The 14412-nt window shown below is 43.7% G+C and overlaps 1 protein-coding gene across 1 annotated transcript in view; it reads right to left on the bottom strand.

The window, feature by feature from the left end:
• SGSM1 (small G protein signaling modulator 1) overlaps nt 1-14412 on the bottom strand; it is a 59161-nt gene that overhangs the window by 617 nt on the left and 44132 nt on the right. The window contains exons 19-23 of the mRNA XM_027865017.1: nt 6705-6829; nt 4016-4098; nt 2170-2279; nt 1125-1221; nt 291-458 (exon numbers count right to left, since the gene is read on the bottom strand). Coding sequence (XP_027720818.1) covers nt 291-458; nt 1125-1221; nt 2170-2279; nt 4016-4098; nt 6705-6829 — 583 coding nt within the window. The remainder of the gene's footprint in view (nt 1-290; nt 459-1124; nt 1222-2169; nt 2280-4015; nt 4099-6704; nt 6830-14412) is intronic.

The following is a 14412-nucleotide window of genomic DNA, read 5'->3' as shown; positions in this document are numbered from 1 at the left end:
TCAGGGCTGGGAGGGAGACTCAGAACAGGGGATGTCAGAGCTGAGAGGCGCCTTAGAGAGAGGTCCAGTCTTAAAAGAGATTCAATGGAAGGAAGTTGTCTTGTTCACTCTGTTTTTGGAAAGAATGGCATTTAAAATGAACAGAATTCACTCTGATAAACCTTCTTTCTTTTACCACTGAGTCAGCCCTAAACAAGATCTAGCTTAATGTACTATTTTCCTTCTGGACACCCAGAGCTCGCCCCTTTCTCTTCTTCCCCTGGCAGTCCCTCCCCTTGCAGGACCCATACCATTAAAGAACTTGATGATGTCTGTGAAATCCATGTTGTTTTCCAAGATGATGTCTCGGTATACCTCCACCAAGGCCAAGGCGATGAAAAGGACATAGTGGGAGGAAGAGACGTGTTTGGCAGCCCAAATGGTTTCCCAGACGGAGAAGACATCATCGTAGACTAGTTCTATGAAAACACCAAAGCACAGCTTCAGGGAGGGTCAGAGAGCAGACCCTCTGCTCAGAACTGCCCCACTGCCCCTCACTCAACCACCTTGAAGAAAAACTCGGCTCAATCCATGGCTAATCCTTCATCCCGCTCAATAGATGGGTACCCAACGGCATTGACAGCCTATGGCCCAGTACCGACAACATCAAGTTCTTGGGACATCCAGATTTCCCCAACATCAGGTTGCTCATACCTCAGTTTCCCCAGTAATAAAAAATGAAAATAATAATACCTGCTTTACTGGGTTCTTGTGAGGCTCAAATAGTATTATTATGTAAAATATTTTAGAAAACTTTAAAGTATTACAGAATTGTCTGATACTCTTCATGACTCATGCTTTGGTCACTTTTAGGGGTACCCTTGTGAGAAGAGAAAGAGAAAGGAGAAAGAGAACTGGAACTGGAGTCACACGTCCTGGGGTTGAATCCCAGTTCTGCTACTACAAGCTGAATGACCTCGGGTCAATCACTAACTTCGCTATGCCTCAGTTTCCTTTTCTGCCAAATGAAGAGGTTGGACTCCGTGTCCTCCGAGGGCTCTGTGTTCCATTGTTGCTGCCTTCCTTCCACTGCATGGCTCTGCCTCCAGCACAACATGGAAGCCCACCCCTCCCAAGGCGCGTACCTCTCTTAAAATCCAGGAGGAACCAGCGGTAGCAGAAGTAGAAATGCGTGTAATCGCCGTTCTGGTGCATGAGCTCAAAAAGCTCTGAGTCCAAAATCTGCGCCAGAGAAGAAAGTCATGTCAGCACGCGCCTGGAGGGAGGGTCTCCCACTGACCCCAGGAGCCTGTTAGTGGGCAGTTCTCCCCGAGAGTTGGATTATTAAGAAAAAGAAGAAGAAAAAAATGTATCTGCACAAAAAACCCTACCACATACATTATTCAGAATAGTCTGGAGTCAGGAAGACTTGAGTTCAAATCTAGCCTCAGACACCAGCTATGTGACCCTGGGCAAATCACTTCACCCTGTCTGCCTCAGTTTCCTCATCTGTAAAATGAGCTGGAGAAGGAAATGGCAAACCACCCCAGTATCCCTGCCAAGAAAACCCCAAATGGGGCCATGGCCAGGACTCAACAGCACCACCACCAACGACAAAACCAGGCTAATGCCTCTTCCACGTGACAGCCCTTGAAACAGATGAAGACAACTCACATCTTTGCCTTCAATCTTCTCTTCTCCAGAAATGAATGCTAATGAATAGTATTGTTCTATGAGCAAACTACTTCCTCTCTCTAAGACTTATTTTCCACATTAGTAAAATGGGTATAAGAACTTCTGGACTGTCATACTCAAAGAGTATTATGGGGGAAGGGATCTCAAACACCCTGAAGTGCTGTAAGAAACGTGAGATTTTATTATTTTAACAATGTGGTTGAGAGGGGCTGGCCCCAGAGGCAGGAATTGGGCACCTGGTCTGTGCCAGCCCCTGTGCTAAGTGTGGGGGTCACAGAAGCCAAAAAGAAGGCAGTAGCCTGGTACAGTGAAAAACAAGACTGGTTTGGAGTCAGAGGACCTGAGTTCAAATCCCACTTCTGCTACCTAGTAACTGGCAGTCAGTCAACACTCATTTGAAGAAGTGAAATGGGCCAGCCCTCACTGGCGAGCATCCTGGGCGCCCCCTTGTGGCTCTGCTTTGTCTCCTCCACATCTAGCATCTCCATGCCTTACCTGGATGAGGGACCTCATGTTAGCAAAGTGGGTGTCCATGGCGCCTCCGTGGGGGAAGTTTTGGTTCATCCTTTTCATGAGTTCTGTGAAGCAGCTGAAAGCGAGGGCCTCTGGAGATGCAACGGAGAAGAGAAGAGGTCAGACAACAACCAGGGACTCCTGAAGACCCTGGGGGGCTCTGGAGCTGGGAGAGATCTCAGGGGATCAGCTCATCCAGTACCGCAGCTAGGGGGCGCCACAGTGCATAGAGCACTGGGCCTCAAGTCAGGAAGACCTGAGTTCAAATCCAGTCATTTACTAGCTGTGTGACCCTGGGCAGGTCACTTCACCTCTGTCTGCCTCAGTTTCCTCAATTATAAAAATGAGGATAATAACAGCCCCTACCTCTCAGGGTTGTTGTAAGGATCAAATGAGAAATTTGTAAAATGCTTGGCACAGTGCCTAGAACAAAACAGGTGCTTAATAAATGTTTATCCTATCCATCCATCCAGTATAGTGAACAAAGAGTGAAATCTGGAATCCAGGACCCAGCCTTCACATCCCAGCTCTATCACTTCTAAACTCTGTGACCTTGGACAAGTGATTTTCCTTCTCTGGGTCTCAGTTTCTTCTTCTGTCAAACGATGGGCTCAGGCTTTATGATCTTGAACTTCCCTTCAAGGTCTTAAGCTCTGATCCTCTGAACCCTGGCATTTTACAGAGGAAGAAACTGAGGCCAGGGAAATGCTCCATTATATCAAACCTAAATCCATCTCTCTGTAACTTCCATTAGTTGTTCTGGTGCCAAGCTGAACAAGGTGAATCCCTTCCCAGATACTTGAAGACGTTTCTCGTGTTCCCTTCCTTTTCTCTTCTCCAGGCTAAATATTCCCATGTCTTTCAACTAATCCTCACAGGACAAGATCTAAAGTCTCTTCGCTCTCAGGATACAATTTCCAGTTTACTGATGTCCCTCCTAAACTACGGTGTCCAGAACTGAACACAACACCTGACCAGAGCAGAAGACTGTGGGATGGTCATCACCTGGTCATGGGAGCCCGGTCTCTCTCAATGCAGCCTTGTCTCACCTTGAGCATGTAGACTACTAATACCCCCAGATCTTTTTCAAACTAACCATATGTTAGCCATGCCTCCCATAGCTTATAATTATGAAGGTGATTTTTGGAATCTAAGTGTAAGGCTTAACATTTATACCTATTAAATTTCACCTTCATATGTTTAACCCAATGTTTTAACATGTCAATAGCTTATTTTTGATGCTGATTATCATGTGGCATATTAGCAATCCCTCCTATCCCTGCAAATTTGATCACCCATCAAACCAGTTTTATCCAAAGTACTAATAAAAAGTGCTAAAGTGCCCAGCGATAAATAACTGAACAACAACAATAACAGAAGCACAGATCCCTGGAGCACTCCACTACAGACCTGTTTCCAAGTCACCATCAAGACATTTAATGACGACTCTTTGGATCCAGCAATTCACCCAATTTATAATCCAACTACCTGTTCTATTTCTAGATCACATCTTTCCATCATACCCATAACAACAGTATGAAAGACTTTGCCAAATGTCTTGCTAACTCCAAGGTAAATTTTATCCACTACCATAGTAGACTGGTCTAGTAATCCAGTCCAAAAATGAAAAAAAAAAAAACAGAAAGGAAATGAGGTAGTACGGTATGACCTGTTTTGGATGAAGCCTGACAGGCTTCACATGGCTTCTTGAAGAGCAGCTCACTGTCCACAGGTTGGGGTGGGAGGAGGTAAAAATGAAATTGTCAAACTCATCCCACCACCCAGATGGAAGAGCAGAGGAAGTCACAGAAGCCTGGTGGTCACTCACCATCGTCCAGGATGACCAACAACGGGGCCAGGAGGTCACACATGCCCTGCACATAACCAATCTCGATGTGCTGCCAGATGTAACTAAGAAGAAAACAAGGGAGATCACAATGCCAGGAAGAGAAAGAAACTGACATTCTATTACAGGGTTCAGGGAGGTTTAGCTAAGTTCAGGAATGATGAATGGTCATAGGTACCTTGGAGAAGGTACTTTACCTAGTCTAGGGGATCTCAACATAAGGGTGGGTAACCCCGGGGGGGGGGGGGGCCACAAGAAGCTTGTTAAGAAAATACAGGAGACATTTATTTATTTCACTGTGTTCTGATGACCAGTTAACAGCTTCAGGATTCTAAAAATGTTAGGTACTAAATTAAGTTTTCTTTATGAAAAATTATTTAGTTTTCTTTCAATTAAATTATTTTATTTATGAAAAAATAATTAATATCTTTATTTTATTTATTTCTTAGTGTTCTCTGTCCTTTCTCTTTCTTTAAATCCTTTGTTACAAGCTTAGCCCAGTGCCTGGCACATTGTAGGCACTTAATAAGTGCTAGCTGGGGGCAGCTAGGTGGCGCAGTGGATAGAACACTGGCCCTGGAGTCAGGAGGACCTCAGTTCAAATCTAGTCTCAGATACTTAACACTAGCTGTGTGCCCCTAGGCAAGTCCCTTAACCCCGACTGCCTCACCAAAAAAAAAAAAATGCTAGCTGATTGACTACAAGTGATGACTCACTGGAAGGGTTGAATTTGATGTAAAAACGATACGTCGATAACAATAAAACATTGAAAGATATTATTTTGGAGGTGCTTAGAAGAGGCATCAGAGACAGGAGAGCCTGACAGTCATAAGATGATCACATCAGGGATTACAGCTGGAAGGGCCTTGGCATGCCATCAAGTCACACTTCCTCTCTTGGTTTGGGTTTTTGGAAGTTTTATGTTTGCCTTTTCATTTCATGACACACTTGTTGTTCCTTAATTCCCTCCCCAAACCCCTGTAACAAAGAAAAACACTTAAGCAACAGATCTATGCAGCAAATGTACTGGGACAACGTATACCACATTCTGTACCCGTGGCCCCCCACCTTTCTTCTGAGAGGTGGAAGATGAACTTCTTTATCCATTCCTCAGGAGTGACATGGTTCATGACAATCCATCAGAGTCTGACCTCTTGGTGACATTATCATTTATTTTATTGTAACCAAATATATTTCGACTCGCATTTTACAGATGAGGAAGCCAAGAGGTTGAAGAACTTACCAAAGTCACATAGGTACTAACTGGAAGATCTGGGGTTTGAACTGAGGTCCTCTGATTTCAAATATAAAATTCTTTCATTGCAATATGATGCCTGGGCCACAGGCAACTTTTAAGATAATAATAACAACAATAATAGCATTTTATATAATGCTTTAAGATTTGCAAAACATTATCTCATTTTATCCTTATAATAGGTGCTATAATTAACCCCATTTTACAGATGAATAAACTGAGGCAGAAAGCAGTTAGGTGACTTGCCCAGGGTCACCCAGCTAGTGTACTCAGGTCTTCCTGACTCCAGGCCTGGCACTCTATCCACTATGGCACCACCTAGTGGCCCAGGTACAACTTGTAACATCACTTTCACAGATGGGGAAAATGAGATTAAGAGAAATTAGATATCTTGCTTGTGGTCAGATGGGTGGCTAGGTGGCACCGTGGACAGAGTGCTGAGCCTGGAGTCAGGAAGACCTGAGTTCAAATCCAGCCTCAGACACTTACTAGCTGGGTGACGCTGGGCGAATCACTTCCCTGTGTTTGCCTCAGTTTCCTCATGTGTAAAATGGGCTGGAGAAGGAAATGGTAAACCACTCCAGTATCTTTGCCAAAAACAACAACAACAAAAAACTCAAATGGGGTCACGCAGAGTCAGGCAGGAATGAAAATAACTGAACAATAACTAGAAAAAGGTCAGACAGCAAATAAGTGGCAGAAATGAGATGGGAAACCACTCCCTGGTTCTGATCCTCCAAAGGCTCCACGACAGCCTTTGGAAAGGCCTAAAAGTCAGGCTAACTCTGCCCTGGGCACTCTCTCTGGCTGTCCTCCATGCCTGGAACACTCTCCCTATTCTTCTCCAACTGCTGACCTCCCTTTCTTCCTGTGAGACCCAGATAAAATCCCATCTTCTACCGGAAGCCCTCCTAAACACCTCAAGTCCAGTGCTTTCCTCTGTTAATTACTTCCTATGTGGGGCCACTTCCAGTCGTCCTGATCTATATCTGGCTACTGGACCAAGATGGCTCTGGAGGAGAAAGTGAGGCTGGTGACTTTACACATTCCTCCCTCACTCAAATTCAATTCACTTGGAAGTCACGGCAGCACCTTCCTGACATCATAGTCCTCTTTGAGAATGAGAACAAAGGACAAATGATAATAGCAACAGAATTTTCCTGTTTATCCTATATGTAGCTTGAGTCGTATGTATTTGTTTGCATGTTGGCTTCTCCTTTAGATTGTAAGCCCCCTGAGAGCAGGGACTGTCTTTTGTCTCTTTTTGTATCCCCAGGGCTTAGCACAGTGCCTGGCACACAGTAGGCACTTCATAAATATTTATTGAAATGAATTGGAAAAAAAAGAGATCCCCGCCTAGGTGGCACCAGAGCTACTCACTGAAATCGGACCGCTCCTCCCTGGCAGAGGGCTTACCTGCACATGATGTTGCGAAGTTTCTCCAGGTTGGCAGGGGTGAAGTACCAGTAATTTCGGTCACACCTCTGGACATCCTTCTCAATGCGGTGCAGGTTCACTGTGTACATATCTAGCAGTTCTGGCTGAAAGAAGTAAAGTGGGAGGAGGAAAGAAAGGGGAGGGTCAATGCTAGATCATCCGCAACCTCTCATAGTGGCCTCGGGAAAAGAGCACTGGCTTTGGAATCTGAGGACCTGGGTTTGAATTCTGACTCTGACGCCAACTACCTGTATGACCATGTACCTGGTCATCTCAGAACCTCAATTCTCTCATCTGTAAAATGGGGAGCTGGGTTCAAATCCTGCCTTAAACCCTTACTGGCTGTGTGACCCACAGCAAGTCACTGGACCTATCTGTGTCTCAGTTTCCTCATCTGTACAATGGGAATAATAGTAGTGCCTACCGCCTAGGGCTGATGTGAGGATCAAATAAGTTAACATATGGAAAGTGCTTTGCAAACCTGAAAGCCTTATGTAAATGCTAACTATTATCAAAAAATTCTTATTGACTGACTGCCAGTCACTGTGCTAGGCACTAGAGATGTAAAATCAAGAACAAAGGAGTCTCTGCTCATCTCTCAACCTCATCGTTTTGCAGGGAGGCACAGAGGGTAGCCTGGGCACAAGGGTCCAAGTGGATGGGCTGGAATATGCACCCAGGGCCTCTGCCTCCAAACCCAAAGCTCCTTCCACTAGCAGAGGTTGCTTCCCAGGCATACTACAATACCTACTCAAAGGGCTATCCCCCCACCTTGGCATTCCATCTCCCAACTCCACGCCTTTGCATAGGTTTGTCCCTCAGGCCTAGGAGGCCCTGCTCCACACACTCACTTTTTAGCATCCTTAGCTTCCTTTGGGCTCACCTCATACCCTGGAACACCAAGTTGGGCTCCAAAAAGATCTCTCCAGCTGCGGAGAACATGCAGCTCATGCCTGGAACACTCTCCCTCCTCAACTCTGACTACTGCCCTCTTTGGCTTCCTTTAAGCTCAATTAAAATTCCACCTCCTATAAGAAGGCTTCCCCAACCTCTCTTAATTCCAGCACCTTCACTTTGTTAATTATTCCCTATTTACCTGGTATAAAGCTCACTTTGTACATATTTATCTGCATGTTGTCTCCTCCATTAGACTGTAAGTTCCTTGAGGGTTGGGTCTATTTTGCCTCTTTTTGTATCCCCAGTGCTTAGTACATAGTAGGTGTTTAATAAATGTTTACTGATCAATTAATTGAATAAGATGAAATTCAATAGGGGATCAATGGACAATCTTACACTTGGGCCCAAACAATCAATTTCCCATGTACAAGAGAGGAAGCAAGGTTAGACAAATCTGTCTTAAGAAGCTTTGGAGGTTTCAGTAGACATCAAAGTTAATATGAGTCAATAGTATGCCAAAAAGGCAAACGTGATCTTAGGTAGCATGAGAAAGGGTACAGTTTCCACGAATAGGGAAGCAACAGTCCTAACATTCTCTGTCTCAGTCAGCCCACAAGGATCATAGCTCTATAACTAGAAGGACTGTGGTAGACATCCAGCCCATCTTCTGCATGAACCCTTTCCTGATGCTCCCAAGTACCAGTGCCCTCCTTCCCAAACTCTTCTATTTAGCCATTTAAAAAATAGATTTGTATTTATTACCAGTCTATACTTATATGTGTCCTACATAGAACCTCCCCCATTAATTAGAATGTAAGCTCACTGCAATTAGGGATAGTTTCATTCTTGGTCCTTGTACTCTGTTAGCACCTAGCACAGTGCCTGGCATATAACATAACAAATAAGTAATTAAGTGGATAGAGCACTGGCCCTGAAGTCAGGAGGACCTGAGTTCAAATTCAGCCGCAGACACTTGACACTATGTGACCCTGGGCAAATCACTTAATCCCAATTGTCTAAAAAATAAATAAAGAAGTAATTAATATTCGTTGGTTGATACAGATGAGAAAACTGAGAAGTTAATTAAGTTGGTCAGAGTCACACAGCTAGTAAGCATCTGAGGAAAAATTTGAATTCAGGTTCTTCTAACTCCATGTTTGGAGCACTGAGTTCATTTCTAAGTAACACAGTTTAGGAAAAACATTGATAAGCTGGATAGCGTCCAGAGGAGTCAATGTCACATAAGGACTGATTGAAGAAATTGGGGGTAGTTAGCACGGAGAAGAGAGACTAAGGAGGGACTTTCATCAATCAACATTTATTAAGCACCTACTATGTGCCAGACACTGTGCTAAGTGCTGGGGTACAAAAAGGGGCAAAAGACAGTTCTTGCCCTCAAGGAGCTTACAACCTAATGGACATGACAGTGGTCATCAAATACTTGAATCGCTGTGGTGAAGGGATGAAACTTGTTCTGCAGGTTGGAATGTAAGCTCCTTGAAGGCAAGTACTGCCTTTTGCCTTTCTTTGTATCCCCAGTGCTTCGCACAGTGCCTGGCACATAGTAGGTGCTTAATAAATGTTTACTGACTGACTGATTGCTTTGGTCCCATAGGGCAGACCCAGGGGCAATGGATGAATGTTGCCAAAGCTAGAATTTTGTCTGGAGGTCAGGAAAAACTCCCTAACAATTAGAGATGCAAACATGGGTGGGAATTCTTGGGAGGTCACCTCCATGGCCGGAGGTTTTTAAGCAGAGGCTGGAGGACCACTTTGAGGGACACAGACTACAGGGGATTCTGGTTCAAGTACAGGCTGGAATAGAGCATCTCTTGGTTCCCTCCCACCTCTGAAATTCTCAGATTGCATGAATGGATATGGTTCCACCAAGCCAGGCATTTTGCTCTCAAGCGCCATCTTCTGGATGTCAGCAACAGCCGTGGCTCCTTGACCCAACTGTCTTTCCAGATCCCTGCTGATGTGAGGGATGTGGCTTATTGGATGTCCTTACAGTGATTCATGTTGTACCTCCTACAGGAAGCCCCCCAATTATTAGCTTTCTGTCCCCTGAAACATTACTTCTGACACCACTATCATCACCATTTCAATGCTTGTAAAACCCTTTACAAAGATCATCTCATTTCATCAACTCTGGCAGAAAGATACTATTATTATTCCCATTTTACAGATGAGAAAACGGAGGCACATAGAAATGAAGTGACTTGCCCAGGGTCACACTGCTAGTAAGTGTTGGAGGCTGGATTTGAACTCCAGTCAGCTCTCTTTCCACTGAGCTACCTAGCTTCCTATAGTTAATATATACTCGGTATACATATTTTGTATTCAGTTATCTGTATACATGTTGTAATTACTCATTTGAAGGTAAGCTCCTTCGAGGAAGTGACTTTTACTTTTGATTACACGTAAGGTGCATAGAGAGTAGATACAAAGTAACCTTAAAGAGCCCAGCGCAAGCCTCTCAGGGGACTGGAAGCCTCCCACATAAGGTAGGGATTAGGCTGAGTCTTGAAGAAAGACAGGCATCTAAGAGACAAAGGTGAAGAAAAAGGCCTTCCAGGTATGGGGGCCAGCTAGGGCAAAGCCCAGGGGTCGGAGACGAGCAGGAAATAGAGGAGGATGTCTGGATGGCAGAGTTTGGAGGGAAGGAATGTGTTAGAAGACAGGAAAGACGGGAAGGGCTTCAGGTGCCAAACAGGGGAGCTCAGATTTGACCCTAGCAGTAACAGGTAGCCACTGAAGTTTACTGAGGGAGAAAGGTGATAATTCATAGGTCCTGTGGCAGCTTTTTTTTTCCCACCATTCTGGGACAGCTCCAGTTGTTAGAAAGCTTTTCTTTATATCCAGCCTCAATTTCTCTCTGTAAGTCTTCCATCCACCCTCAGAAACACAAATGCAGATGACGATGACGCAGGGAAGACATTTAGTGAGGTCAGGCAGACCGGCATGTTACCGAGGCTAATTTATTCAAACAAACAAACAAAAACAGCTTCAAAGACAGTGTGTGCAAGAGAAAGGAAACACGTGGCCTTGTTCGGAGAGTCTGGGCCAGCGTGAGCGCTGCTCTGGGGCTATCTAAGGGCTGCAGAGCCTGAAGGGAGGTCTTCAGGGTGGTGGGCGGATGCTCTCCGGAGGCCTGGAAACAACACTAACTTGAAGGATCTGCATTCAGATCCCCCACTCTGCCATGCATTACCTGGGTGATCTGGGCCTCACCTTCCAAGACCTCGGTTTCCCTACATGTAAAATGAGGGGGAGGGGGAACTAGATAGCATGTGAGAGGTCCCTTCCAGCTCCAGAACTCAGATCTCCCGATCCTATGATCTTAGTTCTAGAAGTCTTATATCCTAAGACATGGACCAGAATGACGCCGCATGAAAATGGGTGGATGGGTTTCGATCTACATTGGTGGAGAGAGGGCCCATGTTGACATGACTGTGGAAACATCAAAGCCACGAAGGAACATCAAGGAAGTGTGGTATAGTGCAGCCCTTCTTAAACTGTGGGTTGCAACCTAGGTTTCTGAAAGTGCAATGACCAAAAGTTAATTAAAAATCAAATGTATAATGAATCCGAGGTGTTTCCGGCAGTGCTGGCCCGTGTTGCACTGAGCAACTTCACTGCAGCCTTGGTTCTAAACACAAAGCATGCGTACTTTGCACCGTGCATGCCCTCAGGCCACACAACACCAATGGAAGCTGCCCAAACAGAAAAGGGGTCTCCAGTAGAAAAAGTTTAAGAAACCCTGGTATAGTAGATAGGAAACTAGGCTTGGATCAGTGAGGCCTGGGTTCCAATATCACCTGAGATATTATCCTTGTGACTCTGGATATGTCACTTAACTCATCTGAGCCTCAGTTTCCCTATCTGTAAAATGAGGGAGTTAGAAGAGAGGCCCTGAAATGCCCCTTCCAGCTCTTAAGCAGGGGTTCTTAATTTATTTGGTATCATGGAACCCTTTGGTACGCTGGACCCCTTCTCGGAATCATGTTTTTAAATGTTTAAAATAAAACACATAGGATTATAAAAGAAACTAATTGTATTGAAATACAGTTATTGAAATTTTTTTAAAAGCCAAGTTCACAGACCCCAGGTTAAGAACCCCTGCTCTAGAGGCAGTATGGTACAGTACCTAGAAAAGGCATTTTGGAGTCAGAGGACCTGGGTTCAAATCCATTTTCTACCAGTATGACCTTGGGCAAGTGCCTTCACCTTCCTGGGCCTCAGTTTCCTCATCTGTAAAACTGAGGGTGTTGGGACAGATGGCCTCTGAGGTCTCTTAAGAACTCTAAATATATAATCCAATAAAGTCACTTAACCCCTCTGGGCCTCAGTTTCCTCCTTTGTATAAATGAGGGTGGGAGAGGAGAGAATTCTAGGAAGATAGCAGAGTAGGTCAGAAAATTCCAAGCTCTCCAGATTCCCCCCATAAACAAGATAAAATAGCACCTCAGGGTGAATAAAGAGCTATTAAAAAATGAATAAAATCTGGGGCAGAACAGTGGTCCTCCCAGCACAATGGGAGAAGAAAAATCCCAGGATGACTTTTGGTCCCTGTGAAGAGTAAACACCTCCAGACTAGTTTCTCTGAACCCAAAAGCCACAAGCCCTGGGGCTAGCTAGATTGGGAGGTGGCCTCCACTCCAGCCGTGGGAACTTTCACCTCCCAGACAGGGAGGGAAGTTGGGTATCTGAGCCAGGGAAGGTCAAGGTTGGCTGAAGACCCAGCTGTGCTGCAGAGATGTGGCCCTGGGTGAGAAGGAAAAAGCACACACCTGGTGAGTGCAGAAGTAGTGGGGCTAGCTGTGGGCACTTATGGGAGGTTGGAGGTCTTAGTTTTGGTTCCAGATCACAGGGGAGAACTGAAGGAGGATCTGAGGCCAGAGGCACCAACCCCCACACCCCAGGACTAGAGGTGATTACAAAAATTAAGCCTCTACAAATTAAAAAAAAATGATCAAGCAAAGGAGAGAGAATACAACCACAGAAAGTTACTATGGGAATAGAGAAGACGGGAGTTTGTCTTCAGAGGAGGATATTGAAGAAAGCCTCCCCTACTCTAAAGAGTAATGTCAGATGGTCATCTTCCCAAAAAATTCACAGAAGAACTTTAAAAAGACTTTAAAAATCAAATGACAGAGATTGAGGGAATTTTTTTTTTTAAAAATAAGAAGAATTCAAGAAAAACAAGAAGATTATGAAAGTCAACCAATTAGAAAAGCAGATCCAGAATCTTAAGGAAGAAAATGACTCCTTGAAAACTAGAATTGGGCAAGGGGAAGCCAGCAAAGTTATAAGAGACCAAGAATAATAAAATAATATAGTAATAAAATAATAAAGTAATAAAAACATAAATATAAAGAATGAACAAATAGAAGAGAATGTGAAACATCTCATAAGAAAAACAACCGATCTGGAGAACGGATCAAGAAGAGAAAACTTAAGAACAATCAGACTACCTGAAAGCTATAATAAAAAAAAAATGTTGATATAATAATACAAGAAATAATTAAGGAAAATTATCCTGAAGCATTAGAACAAGAGGGGAAATTAGAAATAGAAAAAATATACTGAACACCATCTGGAAAAGATCCTATGAGAAAAACCCACAGGAATATTATAGCCAATTTTTGAAACTTTCAGCTTAAGGATAAAATATTACAAGCAACAAGAAAAAAACAATTTAAATATGGAGGTGCCACAATTAGAATCACACAAGAACTTGGCAGCAGTGACACCAAAAGACCACAAGTCTTGGAATACTACATATTGAAGAGCAAAAGAACTGGGGCTGTGGCTGAAAATATGACACCCAGCAAAGTTAAGTATAATCCTGAATGAGAAAAAAAGACCTTTAATGAATTGTCAGACTTTCAGGATTTTGTTAAAAAAAAATCTGAACTTAACAGAAGATTTGAGATACAAAAGCCAAGAGAAATATAAGGTACATACCAAAGACTAATTAAAAGGCACACAAGAAGAGACTGCTTACCTTCTACATGAGGAAATATAAAATATATGTCTAAGATTGTTACTAGTAATTGGGTAGTTCATAAGAAAGATTGGGGTAGACCTGAGGATGATATGATTTTAAAAAGTAAAACCATTTAGGAACAGGTAAAAAGAAATTATTTCATACAAATGGGGTGTGAGAGGAAGAACTGACATAAAAGAATTAGGTAGGGGAGAATGGCTGGTAGTTCTGGAAACCTACTTTCATCGGGAATGGATTTAAGAGGCGTGTGTGTGTGTGTGTGTGTGTGTGTGTGTGTGTGTGTGTGTATGTGTGTGTGTATCTAGAAGGGCACAAAAGTCTTCTAATTTCAGAAAAAAGGCCAAGGGGATAGGGAGGAAGGAGAAGATAAGGGAGGGATTTTTAGAGAAGACGATGAGGTACTAGGATAATGGGTGGTATAGAAAGGTGTTTAGATTAAAAGGAAGGGGAGGACAAGGGAGGGATCCTTGGGGGAGGGGTAGCTTAAGTAATAGTAGGGCAAGGCAGTGGGTAGAAGTAAAGCAGAGGAGTCAGGAGGGATAAGAAATAGGAGATACACACAAACATATATAAAGAGCAGGAGTAGAATTTGTTAGGGAAAAAGGAACAGGGGTAGTAATCATGATCTTGGACAAAGTTAAGGCTAAAATAGATTTAATCAAAAGAGAAAAATAGGGAAACTACAGTATATGTCAGCCATATTCATCAGTGTTGTTTTGGACTACTTAAAAAAACTAGACAATATAAGGTGGGAATATTGTTGTGGTGTAGGAAATA

The sequence above is a fragment of the Vombatus ursinus genome, unplaced genomic scaffold (assembly GCF_900497805.2).
Source record: "Vombatus ursinus unplaced genomic scaffold, bare-nosed wombat genome assembly UNPS02001287.1, whole genome shotgun sequence".
NCBI classification, from domain to species: Eukaryota; Metazoa; Chordata; class Mammalia; order Diprotodontia; family Vombatidae; genus Vombatus; species Vombatus ursinus.
Note: the sequence above shows the minus strand (reverse complement) of the source record. Positions and strands in the feature narration are given on the sequence as shown.